Source organism: Bos javanicus, chromosome 10, assembly GCF_032452875.1.
Source record: "Bos javanicus breed banteng chromosome 10, ARS-OSU_banteng_1.0, whole genome shotgun sequence".
NCBI classification, from domain to species: Eukaryota; Metazoa; Chordata; class Mammalia; order Artiodactyla; family Bovidae; genus Bos; species Bos javanicus.
In genome coordinates, this window is record NC_083877.1 from 81,445,680 (window position 1) to 81,472,428 (window position 26,749).

General features: G+C 45.1%; 1 protein-coding gene across 6 annotated transcripts in view; it reads right to left on the reverse strand.

The window, feature by feature from the left end:
• Positions 1 to 26,749, reverse strand: part of SLC8A3 (solute carrier family 8 member A3) — a 168,092-nt gene that overhangs the window by 134,446 nt on the left and 6,897 nt on the right. For all 6 annotated transcript variants that reach the window (XM_061429274.1, XM_061429277.1, XM_061429278.1 and 3 more), the window contains exon 2: positions 7,457 to 9,302. In XM_061429274.1, the coding sequence (XP_061285258.1) occupies positions 7,457 to 9,240 (1,784 nt within the window). In that variant the 5' untranslated portion in view covers positions 9,241 to 9,302. The remainder of the gene's footprint in view (positions 1 to 7,456; positions 9,303 to 26,749) is intronic.

The following is a 26,749-nucleotide window of genomic DNA, read 5'->3' on the forward strand; positions in this document are numbered from 1 at the left end:
TTTCTTGAGGGATACCCACAGCACACTCTTGGTCACTCAAAGAAATCACAGATTAGACAGTAGACAGAAGGCGGTCCAAACACAGAAGCCAAGAGTGTGAACGAGGCAGATGTAGGGAATAGAATAAGAGTAAGACGGGAGATGGGACTAAAGGGCGTGAGAAGGAAGTCACTGAGCTCGAGCAGGAGCAGCAAACATGGCCTGAGCATCAGCGGCCCCTGGAGCACAGACGGTAAAGAAAGAAGGGTGCAGCCGAGGATGTCCAGAAGAGAGCATGAGCGAGAGAAAGCAGCCAAGCCAAAAGGGAGGTGCAAGCAGGGAAACGGAGTGAACACGTAAAGTGTCTGCAGTCAGGTCCAGGCTTAGCCCTAGGGATGGTGGTATGGTACACCTTCCATGACTGCAGCTCAGAAAGAGAGGGTCAGGGGGTCAGGAGGGTCCCAAGGAGAAATCACACAGGACACACAAGAAGGAAACCAAAAGGCAGACCAATCAAGACCAAGGGCTCTGGAAAAAGATGGACTACTGCAAAGAAATGGCAGAATTCATCATCTCTAATCCATAACTTGCTCCACAGCCATATTCTGAATAGGAAGCTACTATCAAGATGTCACTCATTTTGAAAGTACCAACTAAAGTATCCATGTTAAAGAGTTGTCTGCATTATAACTAACTGGTTCTTCATGAATCCTTATCACCAAATGGTAAGTGAACTGGGCTCAGGCAAGAGCAGGTTAACCAGGCTGTGTCCATGCCATGCCGACCCTTCACTAGTAAGGGTCAGCATGCTGCCACATTGAAAACCGAACTCAAATATATACACTCACCAAGTGATGACTCAATTTTAGAGAAACAGATTTTTCCATAATGAATAAATTTTACTTCAACTTTATCTTCTTCTCTACTTAGCCAGATAACTTCCTATTTGTGTATGTGGCGATGGTAGGGTGGGACTGTAATTCCTATGAATGATAACTATCACATCAGCTACAAATGTTTACCTAGTGCTTTCCTTCATGGCCTTTTAGCAAAATCCTCAAAGCACATGATTCCTACAAGATGCTTCTGGATGGTGCAGAATTTAAATACAGGGATTTTGCTCTGTGTGTAGGTCAAGGAGTTCTCTCTCTCCAACTATTAGTTACACACTGCTCTACACTAGGACTTCTGATTGGTTCTGGAAGCACAGGTTAGTTTCTCTTTTAAAAGGACAAGAAAATAAACACCTTGAATAAACTGAAGACCGTAGCACTAAATTCTACTCTATTCCTAGCGGAGTTGATGGGGGCACAGCCCAAGGATGGGGAAAGAATGAGTGCTCACGCACGACCCAAACACAGCTGGAAAGTTGATGAAAGCTGGACGACAAGGAAGAGTCCTCCCCACTCACCCATCTCACTTTCCCCAAGTATCCCTTTTTATCACGCTTGTGAGTGAATGAGAAAACTTTGACCTGAAGAGCCAGAAGAGTTGAGACAAATGAAGCAAGGCCCATGGCAGGATCTTTATTGTTATTCCTTTATTATTGCCTAAAGCCCCAACTAGCATCATTGCAAGCAATGCTCAGGGGAGCCTGCTTTGAGGCTGAGACCGTTTCATTTTCTGATTGGCTGGTCATGTGACCATCTCCAACCACAGTTGTGCCTTTCTCCTCAAACCCAACCTGACATTCTCCTTGGTGGAGTCTCCAACTCTGCACACCCCGAATTTTCTCATACCAGAGGGCAGACCAAAGTGAGAAGACCCAGGGCAGGCACACTGAATGCTCTGTTGCCTATGGTCCCTGACCAAGTCAAGCAGAGAGAGTGCTGCCCGATCCAGTACTGCCAAGGATGTTGCACCCTTAGACCCTAAAACAAATAAACCAGGAAGGCTCTGGACTTGCTGGCGATCCTTATGGATATATAAGGTTTAAGTATATTTGGCATGCTTTATGGATCCTGAAGTTGGAATATGTCACTCTTTGACATTCTTGGGCAATTTTACTAATTAAGAAAAGAAAAAAAAATTTACCAAGACCTGGGACCTTTCTGGGCACAACATCCAAAGTTCTGCTGAAGAGTCCACATAGCCTCTAATCATTCCTTTGTGTCCCAAAGAGAGGAAATTGTAGTTGAACAACCCTATCTGAAATGTTCCACTATTCTGTTAAACTCCCCTCCCCCATTTAACAATTCACTTAAACAAGGATTCCTATCTTCAGGATCACTCTGAGTCAAGGACATAGCTCCACTGTGAGTTCCATGAAGCCATGGCTCTGTGGATGGACTGTTTACCTACAACTACAAAGAGAGCATATTACTGGAAATCAGCACTGCAGGCTGAAGAAAGGAGAAAGAAAAGGATTCCAGCTAAGGGGGAAATATCTCTACCTCCACTGCACTTCTGCCCGTGCTAAGCGTGCAGCTTCTGATTTTTCTCAAGTGCAGAAAGGACATTCTAGAAACAAATGATCCTCCTCTATGCATGCGTGCATGCTAAGTCGCTTTCAGTCGTATCCAACTCTTTGCGACTCTGTGGACTGTAGCCCGCTAGGCTCCTCTGTCCGTGGGATTCTTGAGGCAAGAATCCCATGGAGTGGGTGGCCATATCCTCCTCCAGGGGATCTTCCCAACCCAGGGATTGAACCCGCATCTCTTATGTCTTCTGCATTGGCAGGAGGGTTCTTTGCCACTAGTGCTACCTAGGAAGGCCCTTATCTTCCTCTGCGACCAGATAAAAACTATCCTATTACTCTGCTGAGCCAAAGAAAAAGCAAAAAACCCGACTGTGTTTAGTCAAGTTGGAGAATGTGAAAATTGGATCCTGGGTAATTTCTTATTTGTATAGGTTTTGATGGGAAGATGCCTTTGGCTAAAACTTTACAGAGAAAGCACCCCTGGAAGAGAATGGCCTGCATAATTCTGAAAAAAATACTGCACTATTTCATGGAACAAGGTCTAGCCTGAAGTTAACCATCACCAAGAGATGTCTCAGCTACACTTGTCACTTTTTTCAGCAAGAGATCACTAAGATAAACCTTCTAAAATTTTTTTCTATGAGTTCAATATTTTCCTTCCTTAACAGTTTCAAGGTGAATCAAAAGATTAAAAATAGTCCATAATATATTATTAGTAGTAGTTAAGACATTACTCACAAAAACACTCCTGGATGTGTCCTTCCAGGGCATCTTTCGCCCATAAATTTCCATATTCTTTCCAAAGTTAACATTTTGATGGATAAAAATAAAATGGAAAAGTCCAAATGGGGAGGCTGCTGCTGCTGCTAAGTCACTTCAGTCGTGTCTGACTCTGTGACCCCAGAGACGGCAGCCCACCAGGCTCCCCCGCCCCTGGGATTCTCCAGGCAAGCACACTGGAGTGGGTTGCGGGGGAGACATTAAATCAGCAGCATCCAAAAAAGTCCTTTCTAAAGTCCAACTTTCTATCATATCTATCTGTGTGATCTTGGACAAGTTGCTTTGCATCTCAGATTCTCACATTTCATAATTTGTAAAACTGGGAGGACAGATACCTTCCAGTTTCAACATTCTGTATTTGCTTGGGAAATGTGGGGTACAGCTTACACTCCATTCTTCTTTGAAGGAGGCCCACTCTATTTAATTAGAGTAGATCTTGCCATTTGCATATTTGACATCTGAGGCTTTGGCTATTCCCAGAGACCCCAAAGGTCAATGAGCTGTAATAATCTTATTTTTGCAGAGGCGCTCTGTGAGTCTGGTGTACAGGAGTGAGTCACGTGTTCAGTGAGTGAGATTAATGTGCAGGTGGCTCGGAGGCCATAATCCCCAGGATGTGCTACAGTAGTAGTCACAAACTACCAGGATTCTTCCAGACCACAAAGATGTCAGTAGTATCCTTCTCAAATATCACGAGTTTATTGTAACGTGGGTTTAAAGTAATTATGTACCCACCCCCACACTTCACCTACTTCACTACTATATCTTTAATGAAGGTGACTTTAAAACTTTAGTGGTGTCACACACAGAAGGAGAAGCTTTCATTCCCCTTTTATTGAGCTAATCTCAAACTATACTTCTCCCACCTGTTTTGATTTGTCTGTATACCTTGTATCCTCTCCACTGGAGAATAAGATCCTTGGGAGTTAAAATGCCACCTTATCTTGGTCACTTATTTCTCTCCAGTACTAGTAATGTACCTAGGATGTAGCAGATATTTAATAAATGTCCGTTGAGTGACTGAGCACTTTTGATGCACTTAGGCACTCCGCTAACATGCATTTTCTTACTATCTGTATGTGGTACTAATCATAATCTCGAAGGATAGGTATTATTGTTCCTAGCATTGCAACAAAATCGCTGGGACTCAGAAGCTGAAATGACTTGTTAAACAGCTGATGCTCGATGGATTCACACCTGTTTGTCAGACACCAGAGCTTGTTCTTCCATCCTACCATGGTGCTGAGGACACGTTTGAAGAAGCAAAGCATAAAACCAAATGAATGAATTCACGGACATAGGCCTGGCTTCGTTCTGAAGATTCAGAGCATTGTGGTGAGGGCAGAAGTGACGGTGCCACTGGGCTTGGTGGGAAAACAAAGCTACACGGAGAGAGAAGGCGCAGAGAGGGAAATTGTTCCAGGCATCACACAGCTTCTGTCTGAGTCCCTCGAAGGTTTCAATTTCAGGGTTCAGACTGTTCCTGCAGTTAGCAGGGTCTCGGCTAAGAGCTAGACTCGAGCTAAGATGGAGTTGAACACTGACACTGGAAAGCAAGCATTCATGATCCAGTCATGCAACTCATCTGAAAAGCCGCTTTCCTTCCTAGGCTTCATGGTTTGGTCAAGAGCTTTAGGGCCTTTCAGCTCTGGGAAACAGAAGCATCTGGAGCTTGTTAGAAATGAAGAATCTCAAGCCCTACTTTAGATATTGGAAGTCATGATCTGCATTTTAGCAAGATGCCTGGCTGGTTCACAAGCACATTAAAATTTGAGAAACACTACTCTAGAATATCTAGATGATATTCTAAGGTCCTTTCTTGCTCCAACATTTTATGAGTTTAGAATAGTATCCTTCATGGTAACCAAAAAACTAGCATGCTTATTAATTAGGGTGACACAGAAAATCAAGTAACCTGATTACCTCAGTGGTGTCTTCTGAAGACTAGTGTTAATTCATCAGTATTACTATTAATGAGTTTGTTTACTGAGTACATATCATGTACAGGGAATATTGCATACAGTATCATGAATCATTATAATAGACCTGCTAGAGTGACATTATGATCTCCTTTTTATCAATGGGGAAAAAAATCTCATAAATTAATCAAATTTCCCCAATGTGGTTAAATCAGTACTAGAGCCAGAATCCTAATCCACAGAGTACTATACTTAGAGCCCATGGTTTTCTTGCTGTATCATACTGTCTCTAGCTGTAAAATTACAATTTAAAGTATCAAAAGTAGGCCTCCTTTTGTGATAATAGATTAGCAGGTTTTGGACTCATTCTTCTGCAGTGAAGAAGGCCAAGAGGGTAGTCTAAATTCTACTGAAGTCTAAAAAAATAATGCAAAGGAAAAGATGGGAAACCTTAGAATACCTGGGCCAGCATCTCAAACGTGTAGAAGTTCATACATATGTATAACCAATATTACCCAGAAGTGATCATTCATGAGGCTCATTTACACCAAGACAGTAATCAAGCTGAAGACATACATAGGTTTGAGGAGGGTTTAGTCATATTTGGAGATCCCAGGCGCACAGTTGATTACTAATGAGGTGAAGAAATTGGGATCCCAACTTCTGATCTCTCAAAATACTACTCTTTGGTGCCCTCAGCAAATTGGTACTAAATGGGAGGGACCGCAAGTCTCTCCAGTTATGGCCAATGCTGATGTCATTTAGTGCCTGACAGTAATTTATCTACTGACATTGCCATAAATACGCATGAAATTTCATAGGGGTTTTCCTCGCCGTGAGGGCCTTCATTTGTATGTATAAGCATCCTCCCCAGAGCACACCGAAAGGGAGAGTATTCTCTAGAAAGGCACAGGTTTTTATTAATGCTAAAAAGAGATTATCCTTTCCCGCAAAATAACTAAACAGGGCTCTAATAAATCAATCTGTCAATGGCTATTTCATTTCAGGGGACAGTATCCCCCTGTTCCATCTGGCTGGTGCGGTTATGACCTACACTGAGCGCCTATGTCTATTTTTCAGAAGATTCTAGAGCTGGGAGGAACTGCAAAAAAGAGCCCACCTCGAGGCAAGGAAAGTATTGCTCTTCCCACTTTACCAGATGAGAGCTTTCATTTCCCATTGAAAGTGTTTTTAGCAGGTTCTTGGAGCAGTTTGACATCTCCCACTTCCTACATGTGTCCCTTTGGTTCCTCCTATCTTCCCCTGCTACTGCTAATTGCTTGTGGATATGAGCAGCAATTCTGAGACAAGGTTCCCCTTTCTCATCCCCTTCCTTCTTGACAACCCTGGAAAGTCTGGTCTCCTGGGCAGAGTCAGTCTGCTTTATTCTTTAGAGATATCCATCCAAGAACAGGACAGAACACCCAGTACAAGACGTTTCAATGCAGAGAGGCCTCAGAGTGACAGAGGCAATAGAAACGTAAGACCCACAGTGTCTGAAGGGTTAAATGGGCCAGTGACCTGGGAAGTGTTTTAGGAGAACTCTGGACTGTGAAAAGAGATGACCACACAGAAGATGTATTTTTTCCCACAATTCCTAAGAGGCTTCTCCTCCACTGCTTAGCCAGATTCTAGAGCTTAGACCTGTGACTAAAGACTGGTGGCCGCTGCCCTGGGAGCTCTGCTTCTCTAAGATACCTCCAGGACTCAAGCCATATTGATTCATTTCACCTAGATTGGGCAAGCCTCACACCATAAAATAAGCCTATTGATGCTTAAAGAGACTGCCAAGTTTCAATCAATTTTGCAATTTCCAGATGAAGGAGAGGTGCCTGAAATCTGCTTATATAATACAACTGCATTATGGTACTGGAAAAACATAAGCCAATGCCACTCACGTTCTTGAGGATGTCCAGCTTGGACTATCACTGATTCAGAATGGAAAGGACTGCCTTCAAAGCTCATGTAAGCCCTTGGCCTGAGAAGAGGAGGAAGGAGAGACCCAAGCAGTCTCCTAGATCTTGCTTCATCACAAGACTCTCCCCAAATCTGACAGCAGAACTTCCATCATCCCACACCCCCACCAGTTATCATTTTGAGTTTCAGTGGACAAAACGTTCTTAGGTCCTGTGTGCTTAGATCCTGCACGGCATTCCTTGCCCGAAAACAATTTAAAGAGAGAAAACTGAAGGAGATTTTGGAAGCAGAACCTGGCAGGAGTGTCTGCTGATCTTGCATACCTGTGATGGAACCAAAGTTTGACATTAACATGAGTATAAGGAAAAGTTTTAAAGCGTGGGGCAAGAGAGAAGGGGGTGACAAGGGATGGAGGCAGATGGACTATGGAAGGGTTACTTACACGGTTTCATCATTCTTGAACTCCAACTCCCCATATATGTCTTCAAAATCCTCACCACCACCCTTGGCGGTCCCTTCTACTGTCCTAAAGGGGACGATGACTGTGCCCCGGGCACCTGATGTCCGCAGAACCTTGACCTCCATGACACCAATGCTTTCACTGACATGAATAGTGTCACATTCAAAAGTGAAGATGCCTGCGTGGTCATCATCCAAGATGGTGACTGTGGCCACACAAGGGGACACCAGGACAGCCCGAGGCAAGGGAGGACTATTGAGTGCTCTGGGAGACATCCCCTCCTCAGGCTGCTCCTCCTCCATGCGAACGTTGCTCAGCCTCACAAAGAAGTGTTCATCCTCCTCAAAAATGTCATCATCGATGATGCCCACAGAGAACTCCTTCTGGGTCTCTCCAGGCTTTAGAACCACAGTACCCTCTGTGAACTCATAGTCAGCCCCTGCATTGGCAGAACCATCCTCTGTTTTGTAGTCCACATACAGGGTCTTGGACGTGTCCCCGCCTTTCCTCACCACTGTCAGGAGCACAGCCCCACAGTTCTCCAGGCACTGGTAAGAGCACGGGTCAAAGAAGACCTTGGAGACAAAGTCCTCCGGCTCATCGGCATGCACCTCGCTCATGCTAGAGGTCTTTTTGGCTTGTTCTGCTGCATGCTTCTTCAGGATATTGCCCGCGCCAGTCATCATACGGGTGGCCTGGATCCGGTAGAAGGCGCGGCTCTTCTGCTGATGGGAGAGAGCATAGTAGTTAGCCATCTCGACCAGCTGATCTAAGTCCTTCTCTGGGTGTTTTTGCTTCAGATCCTTGAGAATCCGTATCATCTCCCTGCGGGACTCATCCACTTCCTTCCCTTCCAGGGGCACCAGGTGCCCATCAAGGAAGTGGGAATTCATCATTTTCCCATCCATCTCAATGCCCTTGGGGTGGTCACCCTCAGTCTCTATGATGATTCCTCGGTGTTTATCTGTGCGGTACTTTTTGTGCATGTATTTGTAGAAGAGCAGTCGCTTATCTGCCACCCAGGCCAGAAGGACACACACTGGAAAGAAGAAGAGAGTGAGGAGGCCTTCCCAAACCTGGACCACACCAGGAGAGAAGACAGCCAGGATCATATAGAGCCAGATGTAGGCAAAGATGCTCCAAGCAGCAGTGACAAAGAAGACTCGTAGGTGCTTGATCTTGCGAGTCTCTCCATCGGGGATCACATAGACGCAGATACCAATGATAATGAACATATTGAAGGCTGCGCTGCCAACAATGGTAGAAGGTCCCAGATCACCAGCAATGAACCCATGACCACACACCTCAATTAAAGACAGGAGGATCTCAGGAGCAGAGGAACCCAGGGCCATAAGGGTCAGGTTGGAGACAGTTTCATTCCAGACCCTAATGGTGGTTGTGCTGGTCTCTCCATTGGGCTTTTTGATAGTCACCTCTCTCTCTTGAGAAGTGATGACTTCAATAGATGCCATGAAGCGATCAGCAATGATGGACACCCCGAGGAACATGTATATCAGGGCCACAAAATAGACAATGACCCTCGCAATCTTGTCTCCAAGGGAAGGGTTCTCCGGGTACCAGATTGGCAGGATGACACCCTCCTTGCAGTCTGATGACCCTGTACAGGACTCATTGTTCTGCCCTGTGCTGGGCACATCCCCTGAGCCGCCAGCCTCTGCCCGAAGACCATTCAGGAAGAGCACAAAGGTAATCAGCCCAAAATGGAGGAAGGCAGAGGTGAGAGGCTGCAGCCTTAACCACGCCATACACAAGACTTAGCCGCCGGCTTCCACTGCAACACCAATGGTCCTCCTGACAGGCCAGAGACCTAGAAGAGATCAGAGAGGCAGGAAAAGGCATGAAGAAAAGGAGACAGCTTGGGGGAGAATGGATACCTTATATGTATGGCTGAGTCCCTTCGCTGTTCACCTGAAACTATCACATTATTAATCAGCTATACCCCCAATAAAAAATAAAAAGTTTTTTTTTTTTAAAAATAGGAGGACAACAAACGGCAGGTTCCCACCAATAAAAACTGATGCTTCATCTTGAGTGACATATTGTACTAACATATGGGGCAGTCTCTCACTTGGAAAAATAGATGTCACTGGGAGGCTCAAATAGCTGCTCTGTCCTTAGGACCATCTGGTAGAGTCAGTAGAAAAGTGGCTTAAAATAGCTGGGAATATTGGTAATTGATACCCCTTTAGTCCTGCCTCCCAACCCTTTTGTTATCTGTGAGAGTTCTCAAGAATTAAGTTAAATTGGCCAAGTATAACAGGAATCTTCATCCCCACTTCTACTGTTTCTAGGGTTTTCAGCCTTCCTTACCACACTGTCATCATACTCAAGAATCTTGCAAAACATAAGTTTACAGGAGTACATGCTGAATTGAACTGTTATCCTGGACTACTCTCCTGCAAATGGAACACCCTGCTTTGTGTGCAGTTGAGCCCAGTTGGGAAAAACTCCTTCCCCAGATGAAAATTTAGGGAGGCAAGTTGTAATTCTGAGATTGCTTGAGAAATCAAGAGAATTGATTCTGTAGTGAATACTACCTGTCATGTAGCTAAACCGAAGCCCTGTAAGTGGTGCCCAAGGCCCAGTCCATAGCAGTCCTTAGCCCTCCAGCAAGACAGGCTTATGAAAGAGTTTAGGCATCCAGTTACGGGGAGATGAAGGTCAGTCAGCCACTCTAACTTGAAACCCAAACACTGCAAGGGCCAAGTGGCAGGAAGCACTAGAAACAACAGGCAAGTGATTCTAAATAAGTTTTTTTAATCTGTAGGCAAGATTTCAGGGTGAAATTCAGCCTCCTCTGCTGACCTCAAGACACTAAAAGGTGAACATGAATTCAGAAGAATGGAAGAAATTCAGCTGAAACTACAATTATCTTTCTACCCATTGTCTCATTCAGATGGAATGAGACTGCAAATAACTATTCAATACCTTAAAGAAAAACAACTTGCCCATGTTTCCACCTCTGTTACAAGCATGTAGGAGTACTGTTAGTAATGGAAGAATGCTGCTATTCTCTACTTGCTCCTCCTCCTTCTCTGCTGTTTCCCATCTCAGAAAATAGGACTTCCATCCACCCCGTTTCTCAGCCTAGAAACTGCTGCCTGTTTGCAAGCCTTTCTCTCTCCAGTCCAACACAGAGTCCCATCAACTTTCCTCCCCATCTCTCTCACCACCATCACGGCCCATTACTTTTCACCTGATGAATTTACTCAGTCACCTCCTCACTGAACTCACTCCAACTCTGACCTTTTTCTATTCCATCTTCTCTTATAGCCATAGTCATCTTAAAACAAAACAAAACAAAAAAAGCCTATGCTCCTTCTCCCCTATTTGAAGCCTTTCGGCATTTCCCCCTCACTTTCTTTCTTTTTTTTTTTCTTCCTTTTTTTTAAGTTTAAATTTATTTATTTTAATTAGAGGCTAACTACTTTACAATATTGTATTGGTTTTGCCATACATCAACATGAATCAGCCATGGGTGTACATGTGTTCCCAATCCTGAAACCCCCTCCCGCCTCCCTCCCCATATTGTCCCTCTGGGTTATCCCAGTGCACCAGCCCCAAGCATCCTGTTCCCCCTCACTTTCAATATAAAGACCTGCATCCTCATCATGACCTGCTGAGCCTTGCGCGAGCTACCTTCTTCCTCATCCCCCTCATCTCTTGCCACTGTCCCTCTCACTGCATTTCTGCAGTGATGGCCTTTCCATCAGGTCCTGGAGTACACCATCTTATTTTCCACCTCAGGACCTTTGCCCATAACATGACCCATGACCAAAAATATCATTTCTTCTTTGCACCCCCACTCGTAACAATGCTTTAGCTCTCAGCTTGAATGTCACTTTCTCACAAAAACTTTCCTTCACCCTAAAATGGTCAACTCCTTTCCTTTAATTTTTTTCATGGCAGTTACAAAATTTTGAAATTACATAGGTATTTGTGGGATTATATGATTGATGACTAACTCATCCATTAAGCTATGACAAAAAGGCAAAGACTATGTCTATTCTGTTTATCATGGTATCCTTAGTAGGTAGTTCGTAGGTGCTCAGTAAATGTATGTTTTGGAATAAATAAATGTGGCAGTAGGGAAGCTTCCTCACTGCTATGGACGGAATTGTACAATCCCCCTGCCAATTCCTATGTTGAAGCCCTAATCCACGATGTGACTCTACTTGGAGATAGAACTGTTAGGAGGTAATTAAGGCTAAATGAAGTCATAAAAGTGGGGTTCTAATCCAATAGGCTTGTTGGCATTTAAGAAGACAAGAGAGAGAAAAAGAAAGAAAGAGCGCTCCATTTTGTGAGGACATAGGGAGAAAGCAGTCATCTGCAAGCCTGGGAGAGACCTCTTTCCAGAAATCAAATTGTCAGTATCTTGATTTTGGAATCCCAGCCTCCTGACAAATTTCCGTTGTTTAAACCACTCAGTCTATGGTATTTTGTTAGTGCAGCCTGAGCAGATTAACACACTCAGAAATCAGCCTTCTTAAAAGTCATTTTACAATCTGAATCGTAGCCATTTAGAAAAAAATAGGTCTCGTAGACAAATCCACACTAGATTTTAGAGGCTACTTAGGACCTCTTTCAATTGCCAAGGCTTGTACTCAAAGAGAAGTTCCCCCTGGGACACACCCTGGTGCATATGATAATCCTGAAGGCCCTCCTCCCAAAGGGCTCTGTGGATTAACTTGGTTTTGTATTCCTCAGAACGGGAGCCAACTGCTGAGGCCCATAAACCCCATTAGTCCAGGTACCAGGGGTCACCCCAGCAGGTGCTTGGGGCTTTGACCTCACTTGGGGGAGAAAAGGCTATGACATCGACTGTAGAGGAGCAGAGAGGCTGAAGGTGATTGGCATCCATATTCAAAGACTGAAAATGCCCCCATAGCCTGTGATGTACACAGAGACCCTATTCTTAGGGTTAGCACTCACCTACCTGGAGAATTGTGGACAGACACGGATCTTGGCTTCTCGCCTTGATCTCTGAAAACCCAACACTTTGTGAATACTGATGAGCCCCACGCAGGAGGAGACAGCAGGTGGGCACAGCTGGAGCAGCTCTTTGATCAACAGCGAGCATGGTGACAGGCAGTGGCAGCCGCACAACTGGCCAAGCCCAAAGGGGTGGGCTACCCACAGGTTAGGGAAGAGGCTGGCCTGCTGCAGTAGGGGACAGGGGACACTCAGGTAGTAGTGTTTTCCTGATCGACGGGGGACGAGGACTCCGACTGCTCATACCCACCGGGACAATTAAGGAGGATCATGGTCTTTATTCTGTCCCACAGACACTTGTGGCAACAGGTTTTTATGGGGACTGTGCTATCACATGGTCATAATCAGAGGTCAGTTTAGAAAGACTGTTCCCTGAGACAACAGATGAACTGAAGGAACCAATAAAAGAAAACAAGGCAAGAAAGTGGTTAGGGATTGTCTGCACTAAGTTGTTAGAACTGAAGGTGAAAAACCACCGGGGGATGCCTAGTTGTTCTCTCCAGCTCTGCCAGGAGATGGTTTCTGCCTGAGAAGTTAGAGGGAGAGGGGATGTCTCTGATGAACAAGCCAATGGTCATTTTTTGCCATAACTCCAGCCCCAGACACAGATTGAGACAGATCCCTACCTCCTGGGTGGTTCACTGCACTCCCTTAGAGACCCAACTGATCTTTGATGTTTCCAGAAGGCTCTTAATCAGTCCTAAGCCATACTCATGGAGGTGACCCAGCTTGAGATCCCCAGAACTGCCCGAAACAAGAAAGATATTAGTGACAGTAAATAACGCTTAAAAGCAGATATTGTGTGCATAAAGTTTGAATGTATTATTTCATCTTCATAACAACCCTATTAGTTGTTGTTAGAGATCAGTACTATTTTAATCCCTATTTTACATTTTGGGAAACTGAGTCTTAGTTAAGTCATTTGAGTCATTTACTCCAAGTATAAAGCAAAGAAGTAGCAGAACCAGAGCTCACATAGAGATGACATAAAGTTGATGGTCCCAATCACTCCACCTTACGAGGATGTCCCAATTTGTTGCAGAACACCCACGAGCCCCAGTCAGCTTCCAGTCTTCTGTGGTCTTAGAAGCAATCTGGCTGCCCTACGTACTCTCACAGGAGAGCCAACCATTTGGTTGAGTTGACTGCTCCCCAGGTTTCCTGGGGTGTCCTGATCGCCCAAGGCCATCTCCCACCCAAATATTCTCCTTCTATCAGTTCAGTTGGACAAACATTAACAAGTGCCTGTGATTTGCCAGGCCTGTCCTAGAGGTCGCTGGACAAAATAAACTATGATACGGGGTTTTCCCTCCAAGGCACCACTGAGCAGGGGTGGAGAGATGCACACACAGGCACTCCTACTATCACCAGCGAAGGTGTGGGCTGAGTGCTGCCGAACACAAGCAGGGCACCGAGCCAACTCGGGGATTCAGGGAGGCGTTCTGAAGGAGGTGATCCCTGAAATGAGGCTTCAAGCATGAGTGCACTTTAGTTAAAAAAAGAAGAAGAAAGACAGAGAAAAAAAAAAGAAAGAACATGGGAAGGGCATCTGAGTCAAAGAGAACAGCCGAAGCAAAGACGTGGGGCAGGAAAGCCCTCTGTATACATAGGATTACAGGCAAATGAGTGTGAGGCAGGAGGGACAGAAGATGAGGCTGGACACAGAGGGAGGACCCAATTCATGGCAAGTCTTATATGCCAGGCTGAGAAGATGGGATTTTATCCTAAGGGCAGTGAAAAGCCAATGATAGGATTTTGAACAGAGAATGACATGGTATTCCAGAAAAACCAATTTGGCTAGATAGGTTTTAGGGTGGCTGTAAGTAGGACAAAACCAAAGCAGGAAGATCAGTCAGAAATCTATTGGAAACAGAACAGATACAGATAAAGAGGGTGGGCCGAGGGTACATTCTGCATGTGATGACCCTCTGACCCCTCAGCTCAGCCCACGGCCTCTCATTTTTTCCCTGGATTATTTTCCTAAACCCCCCAGGGCCATCTGCAAGGTGTCTGTGTCCTCAGCAGTGGCTCCTGACATCTTTTAATATCACTGGCAAATTTAATTAAAGTCACTTTCCTCTGCTCTTCCAGATCATTAATAAAACAGAGCCACCAGGCCAGACTGAGCAAATTCTCCCTCTTGCTACGCCCTCCACTTTCTCCAATGGGAACACTGCTCCGGGTCTGTCACCAGCCTGGGTAGACGCATCCTGCTCTGCTTCTAAATCTGGGCCCCTGCACAGACGTCACAGCCAATTTACATTAAAGTTTTAGGTGCAGCCAGGCTGCACTGGATCTGAAGTGCCATCCGAGTCCAAGAACACTGCATCTTCTCCTGGACTTCCTCTGCCTACAGGGGCTGAGAGCCTGCAGAGTCCTCTCCATGGCAAAGCTCTCCCAGAAACACAGGAACTAAATTTCCGGCACTCAAGTAGGAAAGACACAACCTCGGCTACTTAGGTAGTTTGGCTGCCACAATCGGAACTTGGATCCAAGGAAGAAAATGTAAGGATGCTGCTTTTCGTCCATTATGATAGCTTTGAATATTCCAAGTAAAAAAAGTTAGTATTATCGTCACGCCCATTTTTAAAGTGAAAGTGTTAGTTGCTCAGTCCTGTCCGACTCTTTGCAACCCCATGGACTGTAGCCTACCAGGCTTTTCTGTCCATTGGATTCTCCAAGCAAGAATACTGGAATGGATAGCCATTCCCTTCTCCAGGGGATAAGCAAATTTGAATTTACAAAGGTTAAAGAATTTGCCCAAATCATGGTTGCTGCTGCTGCTGCTAAGTTGCATCAGTGGTGTCCAACTCTGTGCCACCCCATAGACGGCAGCCCACTAGGCTCCTCTGTCCCTGGGATTCTCCAGGCAAGAATACTGGAGTGGGTTGCCATTTCCTTCTCCAATGCATGAAAGTGAAAAGTGAAAGTGAAGTCGCATGGTAAGTAGACAAATAAGCTCTTGAATTCTGGCAGTCTGACTCTACAGTACTTGGCATTAACCACCATGCTAGGTAGATGCTTTGGGTTTGGGTAGCCCTTTGAAAAGCAAAGGGCCTGGGGAAGGGAGGGTGAGTTTTTCTGGATATGGAGCCCTCACTATGAACTTGGAGATGGTACGTACTCCAAGGCAGCCTGAAACAGTAGAAGAGCCCCAAATCTGAAAGCAAGAGGCAAGAACTTTCTTCCTAGCTCTGCCTCAACAAGCTATGAGACTTCAAAGAGTTAGAGAACTCTTAACGGCATCAGCTTCCTCATCCAGAAAATCCATGTGGGGTTGGATAATCTCCATAGTTGCTTTGAGTCAAAAATGCTTTGATGGCAGGCAGGTCCATCTCCACAACAGGCAAAGAAGTGAAGGCACATATTTCAGTTAGGTCGGCCCAGAGCAGTGTGAGAGCCAGCCACTGCCCCGGAGATGCCAGAAGAGAAGAGATTAAGGGAGCACGGTAGGAAAGGAGGGCCCCCAAAGGCAAGGAGAGCCTACACTCTGGCTTTACCAAAAGCACCTTGCATCAAACTCATTTTTTAAACAACTGCTCTTTGAATGCCCACTGTGGACCAAGCACTGCGCTTGTGACTGAGCATACACCCGTGAAAGTGCTACACCACATCCCCAACCATTTGACATTTTCTTCTAACGAAGGATAGAGACAAACAAGGAATTATGGGCATGATACTATGACGATGTCATGGGAAGTTACTCTTTTTCTTGTTCTGCTCTAAGCTCTCAAGTTGGTCACTGCACCGCTGCCTCTAACCTTACGGACAGTGGCTGCAATACATCACGGTTTTATAATATCGAGGACCTTGCAGTAGTATGTGTGGTTGATATTCCACGATTCTTGCTTCTCTGTTACCATGCAATTGTCACATTTTGCCTTCCTCAAAGCCTCCAGACCCTTAATGGCATCCAAGTCATATGATAACTTCATAAAACCCAGCTGGCCTTCTCCTAGGCACTGCCACACACAAAGAGGAAGCACCAGCAAGCCTCAATCTCCTCATGCTGTATATAAATAAAGGACTTTAAAATGATCACAACAATCCTATCTCTTCATTAAGTATTCTTTACTCTATGGGTGGCACTGCATCAGGCATTTCTATAGCTTCTGTGTAAGACCTAAGGATCCCACAATGATTTAGTTAGCGTTAACCGTTTTAGAGATGAGGAGACTTGGGCCCAAAGATTACTAATTTACCCAGGTCCACTAGCTGAGTAGCATAGCTGAGCTATGAAACTTGGTGTGTCAAATGCCAAAGTCTAAAAGTGAAGGTGGAAAAACAGGATCGGAATCTGGAGCCCTCAAGTCAAGAACCTACAGCCCTGGAAATCTCTACTCCTCTGGGAAGCCTTCCCTGATAACACCCTCTTCCTCTACCTTCCAACTGAGTCATTTTCTCCCCTGTGTTCCTCTAGCCCTTTGATGACCACTAAAGCACTTGTCACACATCATCACATTAACCTGGGCTGATCTGTCTGCATGTCCATCTCCTACACACTTAGAGAAACTCCCTGAGGGATTCCCCCTCAATATAGGGACTTTTCTTTTCTAGCAAGTTATCACACTCAGTTCAGAGGGCTAAGAGGTTGGATCTGATCTCTAAAATCCTCCCTGCCTCCAAAATTCTATGATTCCAAGGCTTGTTGATTCTACTCAAAGGTTTACCACACTCTCTAGAGGCCAGAGGACTTTGCTGTCTATGAGTCCTTCACAGATCTGGAGAATCACAAAGCATGCAAGGGGACCAGAGTGAAAGGAAGAAAGGGCCTTGCTCACCTAATTTAAGTTCTGCTTCTCCAGCTGTTGGATCTACATCTGCATGTAAGTCATCCCCCACATTGGAGGCAATAATGGAACCAGGGTCACACGCTAAAGAGGGCTGTGCATTAGAATAACTTTGGAGCTCTAAAAAATATAGGTATCTGGATCTTACTCCAGACCTAAGTTTTGGACTCTCTGGGAGTGAAGTCTCAATATTTAGACTTTTTAAAAGTTCCTTAGTTGATTTAGAGGTACAGCCAAGGTTGAGAATCCTGGGAGAGAATAAAAGGAACACAGACTAACTATGAAAGACATTTGCATCTCAGGGATTCCAACCATTACGGAATTTCTCTGAACCAAAAGAAGGACTCTTAGTGTATCATGAGTTGACTCATAAGTGGGTGTACCACAAAGCCTTTCTATACACTAGACAAACATCCACCCTTCTGGACTCTAACTTCCTTTCATACCCTGCCAATGACAAAGAGCATCCACTCCCTACCCATATAAGTAGATTTCCCCACTGTCTCTCCCTAAACCTGCTGTTAGCTTAATCTACACTTTTACTGAAGAAACAGAGAAGACCCAGAGTTCCCTTATCCACACAGGAAAATGAAGCTGCTCATCCCATTTTCAGCAAGACATGTTTCTAAGTATTTTCCTTTTCATGGATGGTATCTTATGTTGACTTCTCCATGTTTTCCTCACGCCATCTTTGTTTGCTCCGTGATTCATTTATTCACGTATACATGCATGCACAGGTATGAAACTCAGTCCATGTGGTACAGGTCGACTTCCACTGAATCAGATGAGAAGGTACCCAACTCTTTTTTTGCACATTCAAAAGAACTTAGAATAAAAGTTCCTAGAGGGTAGCAATTTTTATCTGCTTGGTATTTCTGTATCCCTGCCATCTATATCAGTGCCTGGCATAGAGTGGGTGCTCAGTATATACTTAGTGAATGAATAGATCCATGAATAAATGTACAAAAATAGAAGGCATAATAGCTAGTGATTTCTCCCACTCTTGGCAGTGTTCAAATGGAGCATCCCATCTGTTAGGGATGCTGTGAGCAAGGTTTTTCTAATTTGAGTTATATGAACAAATATGTAATCCCCCCTGAGGACCACACACTTCACTGGAGAACAGTGACAGAAAACCAAATTACCAAAAAAAGAAAAAGAAAGTCCTAGACTTGGAAGCATGTGCCAAGACAGTGCAGAGGAAGGAAGGTCAAGTGCTGCCTGGGACCAGCAGGGTCACTTCATGGACCAGGCAACTTTGGATCTAGGAGTTGAAGAATGAACATGAGTTAACTGGGTCAAAGCCACTTCACCTCAAATAGGTAAGAGAAAGCCATGCTAAAGAGCAGGTCAGCCTCAACAAGCAATGTCTGTTTAAAGAAAGGTGGGCAGGGTGTCTGAAGGGCAGGGCATTTGAGAGAGCTGAGAGAAGCTGCAGCAATCAGTGAGGAATTGTTTGTGAAAGGCTTTGTATGCCCAGTCAAGGAATTTGGTCGTTACCTTGGTGGTAATAAGGAAGTACTGCTGCTACTGCTAAGTCACTTCAGTCGTGTCCGACTCTGTGCAACCCCGTAGACGGCAGCCCAGCAGGCTCCCCTGTCCCTGGGATTCTCCAGGCAAGAACACTGGAGTGGGTTGCCATTTCCTTCTCCAAAGGAAGTACTGAGAGTCTTTTAATCACAGGAGGGACAAGATCATTGTTTTTCCTTTGGATGGAGACCTAGACTGACAACAATGCAGAAACTAGATACGTGAATGAAGGTGGGCAAGACTAGGGGCAGGAAGACCAGTTCAGAGACTCTCAAAGTATTTGAGTGAGATGTGATCAGAACCTGAACACAGGCAATGAGAGCAGGCCTGCTGAGGGGAGGCAGGGTTTAGACCATTTTCAAAAGTAGAATCAATACGTGTGTGTGTGTGTGTGTGTGTGTGTGTGCTCAGTTGTGTCCAACTCATTGTGACCCAATAGACTGTAGCCCACCAGGCTACTCTGTCCATGGAATTTTCCAGGCAAAAATACCAGAGCAAGTTGTCATTTCCTACTCCAAGAGATCTTTCCAACCCAGAGATCAAACCTGGGTCTTTTGCATCTCTTACATCGGCAGGCAGGTTCTTTACCACTGTGCCACTTGGAAGCCCAGACTCAGAACAGTTTGGACTATTGAGCCAACACAAGACTGAGGAGCATTCTGGTCCTTTGTTGGAGCTCTAGGGCCTTCTTCACTAGAGCCCATAATTCTCCTGGCTCCATCTGTCTCACAGTCACAGATGTCCCTAAAGCTATACAGCTATTTAAGTCTGACCAATTTTGTCGAATTTTCCAGCTCACATTTCTTCAGTCCTGGAGATCCTTACAGGAAAAACCCTGCAGGACTACTGGGATGACGATGGTGCCTGATGCGGTTTGGTGCCAGTGTCTCTTCATCCCTCTTTCACTATCAGAATCTTCTGTTTTCAGTTGGTCCACAGAATCTTGGATGTGTTCTCATTTATTGGGTGCCAACTGTATGTCACACTCTTTTCCAGCTACTGGAGGTTCAATATTATATCTTTTACCTGGACTAATGCAAAGCTGCCAATCTTGCCACATCTGTTACAGTCTGTGCTCCAGAAAAACAGCAACTACCATCTTTTTAAAATGTAAATCAGATACAGTTAAGTACCTTACATACAAATGAGTTCCTTTCCAAGAGTGCATTTGTAAGTCCAATTTGTTCCTAAGTCCAACAAAGTTAGCCTAGGTACTCAACGAACACAACTGGCTATACAGCACTACACAGCAATAGGTTTATAAAACTTTTCACACAAATAATTCATTAAAAAACAAGCAACAACACTTAAAATCTTACAGTACAGTACCTTGAAAAGTACAGGGGTACAGTACAACAGCTGGCATACAGGGGCTGGCATCAAGTGAACAGACAAGAAGAATTACTGACTGGAGGAGGGTGAAGAGCTGGGAGATGGTAGAGCTGAAGGATCCTCAGCTATAGGAGATGGAGGGCAAGCTGCAATTTCACTCATGCCTAATGTTGATGGAATGCATGTTTGCATCTTTGAAAGCTCACAACTTGATCCTGCTTGCAGGATCTCAGTTCCCTGACCAGGGATCGAATTGTGCCCCCTGCAGTGGAAGTGCAGAGTCTGAACCACTGGACCATCAGGGAATTCCCACTCTTTTCTTTTCTTCAGAGCACCCCACTGGCTGGAATCATTGCTTTTCTATTTGTTTACTGGTTTATCATACAATATAAACTTCATGGGAGCAGACAACTTGATCTTTTTTCTCACCACGATATTCTCAGGCTGCTTGACTGCAGCCTGGCAGAGTGAGTGTCAGCATTTGTCGAAGAGATCAGTGCTCACTCTGCAGGACTAAGCGTTTTTGGAAAGATGCACCTGTGAGAGGAGATATCAAGCTTCTGGGAAGCCTTGGGGCAGAGAGGTAAATGGTTACAACCAATGATCTCAGAGAACTGGCAGTTCTGCTCATTTGAAAGCACCAACAGGACCACAAAGTATTTGGAAGGCGGTTGGGAGACTGTCTCTAAACGCATTTCATTCTGCCTACCTTAGTCCTCTCATGAGCACCTTACTTCTCCTCCAGAGTGTGTGGCCTCGTAATAGCCAACACTCATAGTGCACTATTCCCTCAACAAATATCAAGTGATGGTCTGTACCAACAGTGGACAAAGACCTTCTTGCTCCCATTCAGTCCTCACGAGGATGTTCACAATGATGAAGAAACAGAGGCTCAGTTAGCTGCCTAGAGTTTCTAAGCCAAGAAATAATGGAGTCAGAACATAACCTTGGTCCTCCAGCTTTCAGGGGGTCTCCCTCCACCAACCTGGAAAAGCATCATGTCAGCAAAGACCAAGAGACAACATTCCCTATTACTGAAAGGAAATCAGGGCTGGGCCAGGGGTGTGAGAAGCCCAGAGCAGCCTGAAGGGGTATCGTTCCCACCTTTATGTGTTCCCAGAGAAAATGACTTGGGCTCTATCTTTCGGAATTATCCACAGAGAGAGGGCTGACATCCCTCTGCCCTACTGCCTACCCATGAAGGGAAACCTGGTCATAAAAGCTGGTACTTTTATGTACCTTTTCCTCAGCTCATTCTCCAGGAGACTGATCTATTTTTTAATAGCATTTAGTTCTCTTAATTTTTAAATGTTAAAATATGGGATTAAATCATATCAGTGCCCAAAGGAAGAGCAAATGGACCTGGGCAAGCACTCAGAGTTGTCTCTCTGATACATGGCTGGGAGAGTCTCTTGTACACTCAACTCCAGGGATGTTCTGGGCCCTTCTTTCACAAGAGGGCGCTAGGAGCAGACTCCTAGGACTTCCAGCAGATCCAGCTGCTGTCTTGGCAGCCGTGATCTCTCTCTACCTGACCAGGGATCGAACCCACTGCCCCCTGCGATGGAAAGGAGGAGTCTTAACCACTAGACCATCAGGGAAGTCCCATTCTTCCTCTACGTTAGAGCACACACACGGGCTGGTCATTAATGATTCCCCTCGAAGTTGACTCCCCCATTAGTTCCTCCTGAGAGTCTGGAAGGCACGGACTCAAAGGTGATTCTTCCTGAATCCTAGAGGGGGGAGTATAGTGATATGATAGGAAGTAAGCAGAGCCTTTGGAAAGCCGCTGGGCAAAGGGATTCCAGGTAGACTCTCAACAGAGTCTGCTGCTGCTGCTGCTAAGTCGCTTCAGTTGTGTTCGACTCTGTGCGACCCCACCGACGGCAGCCCACCAGGCTCCCCTGTCCCTGGGATTCTCCAGGCAAGAACACTGGAGTGGGTTGCCATTTCCTTCTCCAATGCATCAAAGTGAAAAGTGAAAGTGAAGTCGCTCAGTCGTGTCCGACTCCTAGCGACCCCGTGGACTGCAGCCCACCAAATCCCACTCCTCCATCCATGGGATTTGCCAGGCAAGAGTACTGGAGTGGGTTACCATTGTCTTCTCCACAACAGAGTCTATATGGATCCAAATACATCCTTCCTGGATGGAAAAGGAAAAGCAGAAGCACAGGACTTGAGACTGACCTGTCTGGAGCATTTGGGGGCCGATTCTGAGAATGCCCTGGAGGGCTGCAGTGGGAAGGGACTCCACACAGGAGGGCCAAGCTCAGGCCACCAGACCCTCAAGCAGCTCAGGATGCCTTGTAGCCCAGACAGCCAGATAGTTGGGTTGGCTGCTCATCTCACCTCTAGAGACCCAATGTAATAACAGACACACGGGGGGCTTCAAATTGCAGCTGGAAAGCTCTGAAGTAAAAGATGTGATCAGCATGAATAACATTCTTAGTAGGAGGTGATCTATAAGCTGTGGAACCAGACCCACAGAACACAGAATTGTCAGGGAAGTAGATTAAAAGTCAACACATCCAACATAGCATTTTTTAAAGGTAAGGAATGTGAGGCCCAGAAAGCAGCAAAGGGTTTTGCCTGTAGTTGTCAGAAGAAATAACAACTAAAATATACTGTTCTTGCCACTTGTTCAATGCATCTTCTGTGATACCACATTGCCCATTCCTGGGTTGATTTTTTTATTCCTTCACTGGCTCCTTTTATGATAAATAGGACAGATTCTCTTTCTTGCTTTTAGTCCACCTGCCTCAAGAGTGAGGTAGGTTATTCATTTTTCATTGACGAGCCACTGTGTTTCAGGTACCATACAACAAGAAGTGGGAGAGAGAGAAAGGACTTGGTCCAGGAAGAAGGTGAGTCTCAAGATGAAAAATACATATATTTTTTAATAATAAAAAATCTGCATTTAAATAAATATAAGGGACTTGTGAAAAACAGATGCTGTGTCATCAAAATTCAGAATAAGAGACTGCTTCTTCACAGTCTTCCCATCAGAAAGAGGCATTTGAACTGAAGAACAGTAGGATTCTTAGTGAAGGGCAAACCATGAACAAAAGCGCAGAAGAAGAAAGGACAAGAGTACTTAGGTGCCCACATGGGAACTGTAAGAAGTGAGACTAGAAGTGGAGTGGTGAAGCAGGCCAAGGAGGACCTTGAATATTAGGAGTCGGACTCAGGCAAAAAGTGAGAGGCCCTTCAAGGCTTTTGTGTGGGAAAATGACAAGCCTAGACTAGGGTTTTAGGAGGGCAATCTTATAATAGCCACTAAAGTGAATTGAAGGACTGGAAGAATGAAGTTGGGAAGATGTTAGAAAGTTACTGTTTATAGTATCATCATAATAATATAGCTTAGAAAGTTATTTTTTTTACAGGTACGGTAAGGACTGAGTGGGAAACTCAATGTTGGGCACTTTGAATACAGTAGCTTTACTCTGTTGCAAACATACAAATGTTGGCTGCTATAATAATAATTTCTATTATAATTATCATTATTATTATGTTAGAGGTTGTCAAATCCATACTGAGGTCGTGGTAGTAGGGATAGGGAAGAGAGGCATGGACTGAACAGATGTAAGGAACACAATGGTGCTCCTTTATCTGTGTGGGATAAATTCTAAGGCCCCCAAGTGGATGTCTGATATTGCATATAGTACTTAATTCTATGTATACTATGTTTTTCCCTGTATATACACATTTACAGTTAAATTTCCAAATTAGGCCCAGAAAGATTGAAGGAGGAAGGAGAAGGGGACGACAGAGGATGAGATGGTTGGATGGCATCACCGACTCAATGGACATGAATTTGAGTAAACTCTGGGAGTTGGTGATGGACAGCAAGGCCTGGCGTGCTGCAGTCCAGAGGGTCACAAAGAGTTGGATGTGACTGAGCAACTGAACTGAACTGAACTGAACTGAAATAGGTTAGCAATAATAACTAATAATAAAATAGAACAATTATAACAATATACTGTAATAAAAGTTGTGTGAGTGTATTCTCTTTCATTCTCTCACTCAGAATATCTTATGGTGGTTGGTGGTGGTTTAGTCGCTAAGTCATGTTGGACTCTTGCGATCCCATGGACTATATAGCCTGCCAGACACCTCTGTCTATGGGATTTCCCAGGCAAGAATACTGGAGTGGTTTGCCATTTCCTTCTCCAGGGGATCTTCCGAATCCAGGGATCGAACCTGGGTCTCCCGCACTGCAGGCAGATTCTTTACCGACTGAGCTACCAGGGAAGCCCCCAGAATATCTTACAGTACAAATGTAATGCCTTTTTCATCTTAATGGAGCACTTTATCACACACAGTGGCTGTAACTTTTGCAGCCTGAGGTGTGACAGCAAACCTGTGGGAGAAAACTGGGAGGGAGGAGAGGATCTTGGAGATGAAGTGAAAAAGGGCCCACTTAGAGAGCTAGTGGAACCTGGAGAGGTTCTGTGCAATAGAAGTCAAGAGGGGGAAGTTTCACGGAGCTAATGATCAATTTTTTCTGATGGGGGTTGGGGGAAATCAGGAATAAGTTATTATATTTGGGGGAATGAGAAGTCCTTGGTGAGTGAGAGTTGGGCAGAAGGTAGGAAAAAATGAGAAAGCAAGGGACTAAGTGAATGAATGAGTGATGGGGAAATAGAAACAGATGTCTACTCTAAAATTTCAAGAGTGTGTGGAAAGCAAGATGGGAGGAGAAAATGACGGGAGGAAGTGAACAAAGGGATATTCTTGCTAGGATGTTGAGCATGCTTACAATTAGATGGAGGGGATTCAGTGCTCAAAAGGAAAGAGCTCAGGGCAGGCTGATGAAGGCAGGGCAGGAGGGACACTGGGCAGGAAGGGAAGGGAGAACTTTTAAGTTGTGAGACCAGTGACAAGTAAGGGTGGAGAACAAAGTTGGGAGATCAGGGTGCAAAGGAAGAGCGTGAAAGCTCACACTACTTGGTTCATTCTCTAGGATGAACAAAGTGGTGTGTAACCTGGACATCTTCTCCTCTCAAGTGATTTGGAAACTGCCATGTAGAAGCCTGGGCAGGAATACAGTTTCCAGACCCACTTCCGGATCCAGTCCCAACATGACCCAGCATTCCTGTACACAACCAGGAAAGCACTATTTGTCATTCAGACATCAAGGCAGTAAATGCTACCTGACCCATTCCAAGAGCTGTTTTCTTAGTAGACATGACCCTGTATACCACATCTAAATACACTTGATTCAGGAATTAGCCTCTAGAAGGCGATGGCACCCCACTCCAGTACTCTTGCCTGGAAAATCCTGTGGGCAGAGGAGCCTGGTGGGCTGCAGTCCATGGGGTCGCTAGGAGTTGGACACGACTCAGCGACTTCACTTTCACTTTTCACTTTCATGCATTGGAGAAGGAAATGGCAACCCACTCCAGTGTTCTTGCCTGGAGAATCCCAGGGATGGGGAGCCTGGTGGGCTGCCGTCTATGGGGTCGCACAGAGTCAGAAAATGACTGAATCGACCTAGCAGCAGCAGCAACTCTTCATATTATAAAAATGTACATATACATGTGATTCTTCCTATCTAGATGTCTTGTTCAATAGTCTCTATGGATTACAATCCTTCTTACCCCTGACCTTCCTGCTCAAGACCTTCCCCAGGACCCAGAGATCTCAGATCTTTAGGGGTCCACCTTGCTGGGCAGCTCAGCTGACTGACTGGGAAGAGTGTCTTAGACATGCTGGAGCCATTTTTCCTTTCTCTTGAAGTGGTCTACCCAGTGTTGGGTTTAGAGTGCCCATCCAAAAAAACAGAGACAACTGAACACAAACCAATCTCATTAAAGAAAATAGGGAAATTCCTTCCTAGAAGGACAGCTCTGGTTTGTATGCTGAAACAGAAAGAGGACCCCCCTAGCCCTCCCTCCTAGGCCAGCAGGATGACAACGCACAAGGGTTCTGCAATAGTCCCCTGCTTCCTCTCGCTACATTCTGGTCTTGATGCACTATCTAAAACGCAGATCTGACCATGCACTTCAGCACTGAAAACCTTCCTAAGTCCCCACTGGAAACTCAGTGGAAAACCTTAGCATGAAGTACAAGTCCTTCAAGATCTGGCCCCTAGAACTTCTCTAAACTCATCTCTCTGAACTTTACCCTCAGTCTTTAGTCATTTGAAAGAGCTCTTGTCCACTTTAGGCCTTTGCATACTGATCCCTTCAGGGCTTCCCTGACCACTCAGCAATAAAGAATCTGCCTGCAATGCAGGAGACTGATGCAGGTTCGATCTCTGGGTGGGGAAGATCCCCTGGAGTAGGAAATGGCAACCCACTCCAGTATTCTGTCCTGGGAAATCCCATGGACAGAGCCTGGTGGGCTACAGTCCAGGGGGTTTCAAAGAGTTGGACATGATTGAGCACAGCAATATCACAGTAATCCAAGTCTATGCCCCAACCAGTAACGCTGAAGATGAAGTTGAACAGTTCTATGAAGACCTACAAGACCTTTTAGAACTAACACCCAAAAAAGATGTCCTTTTCATTTTAGGGGACTGGAATGCAAAAGTAGGAAGTCAAGAAACACCTGGAACAGGCAAATTTGGCCTTGGAATACGGAATGAAGCAGGACAAAGACTAAT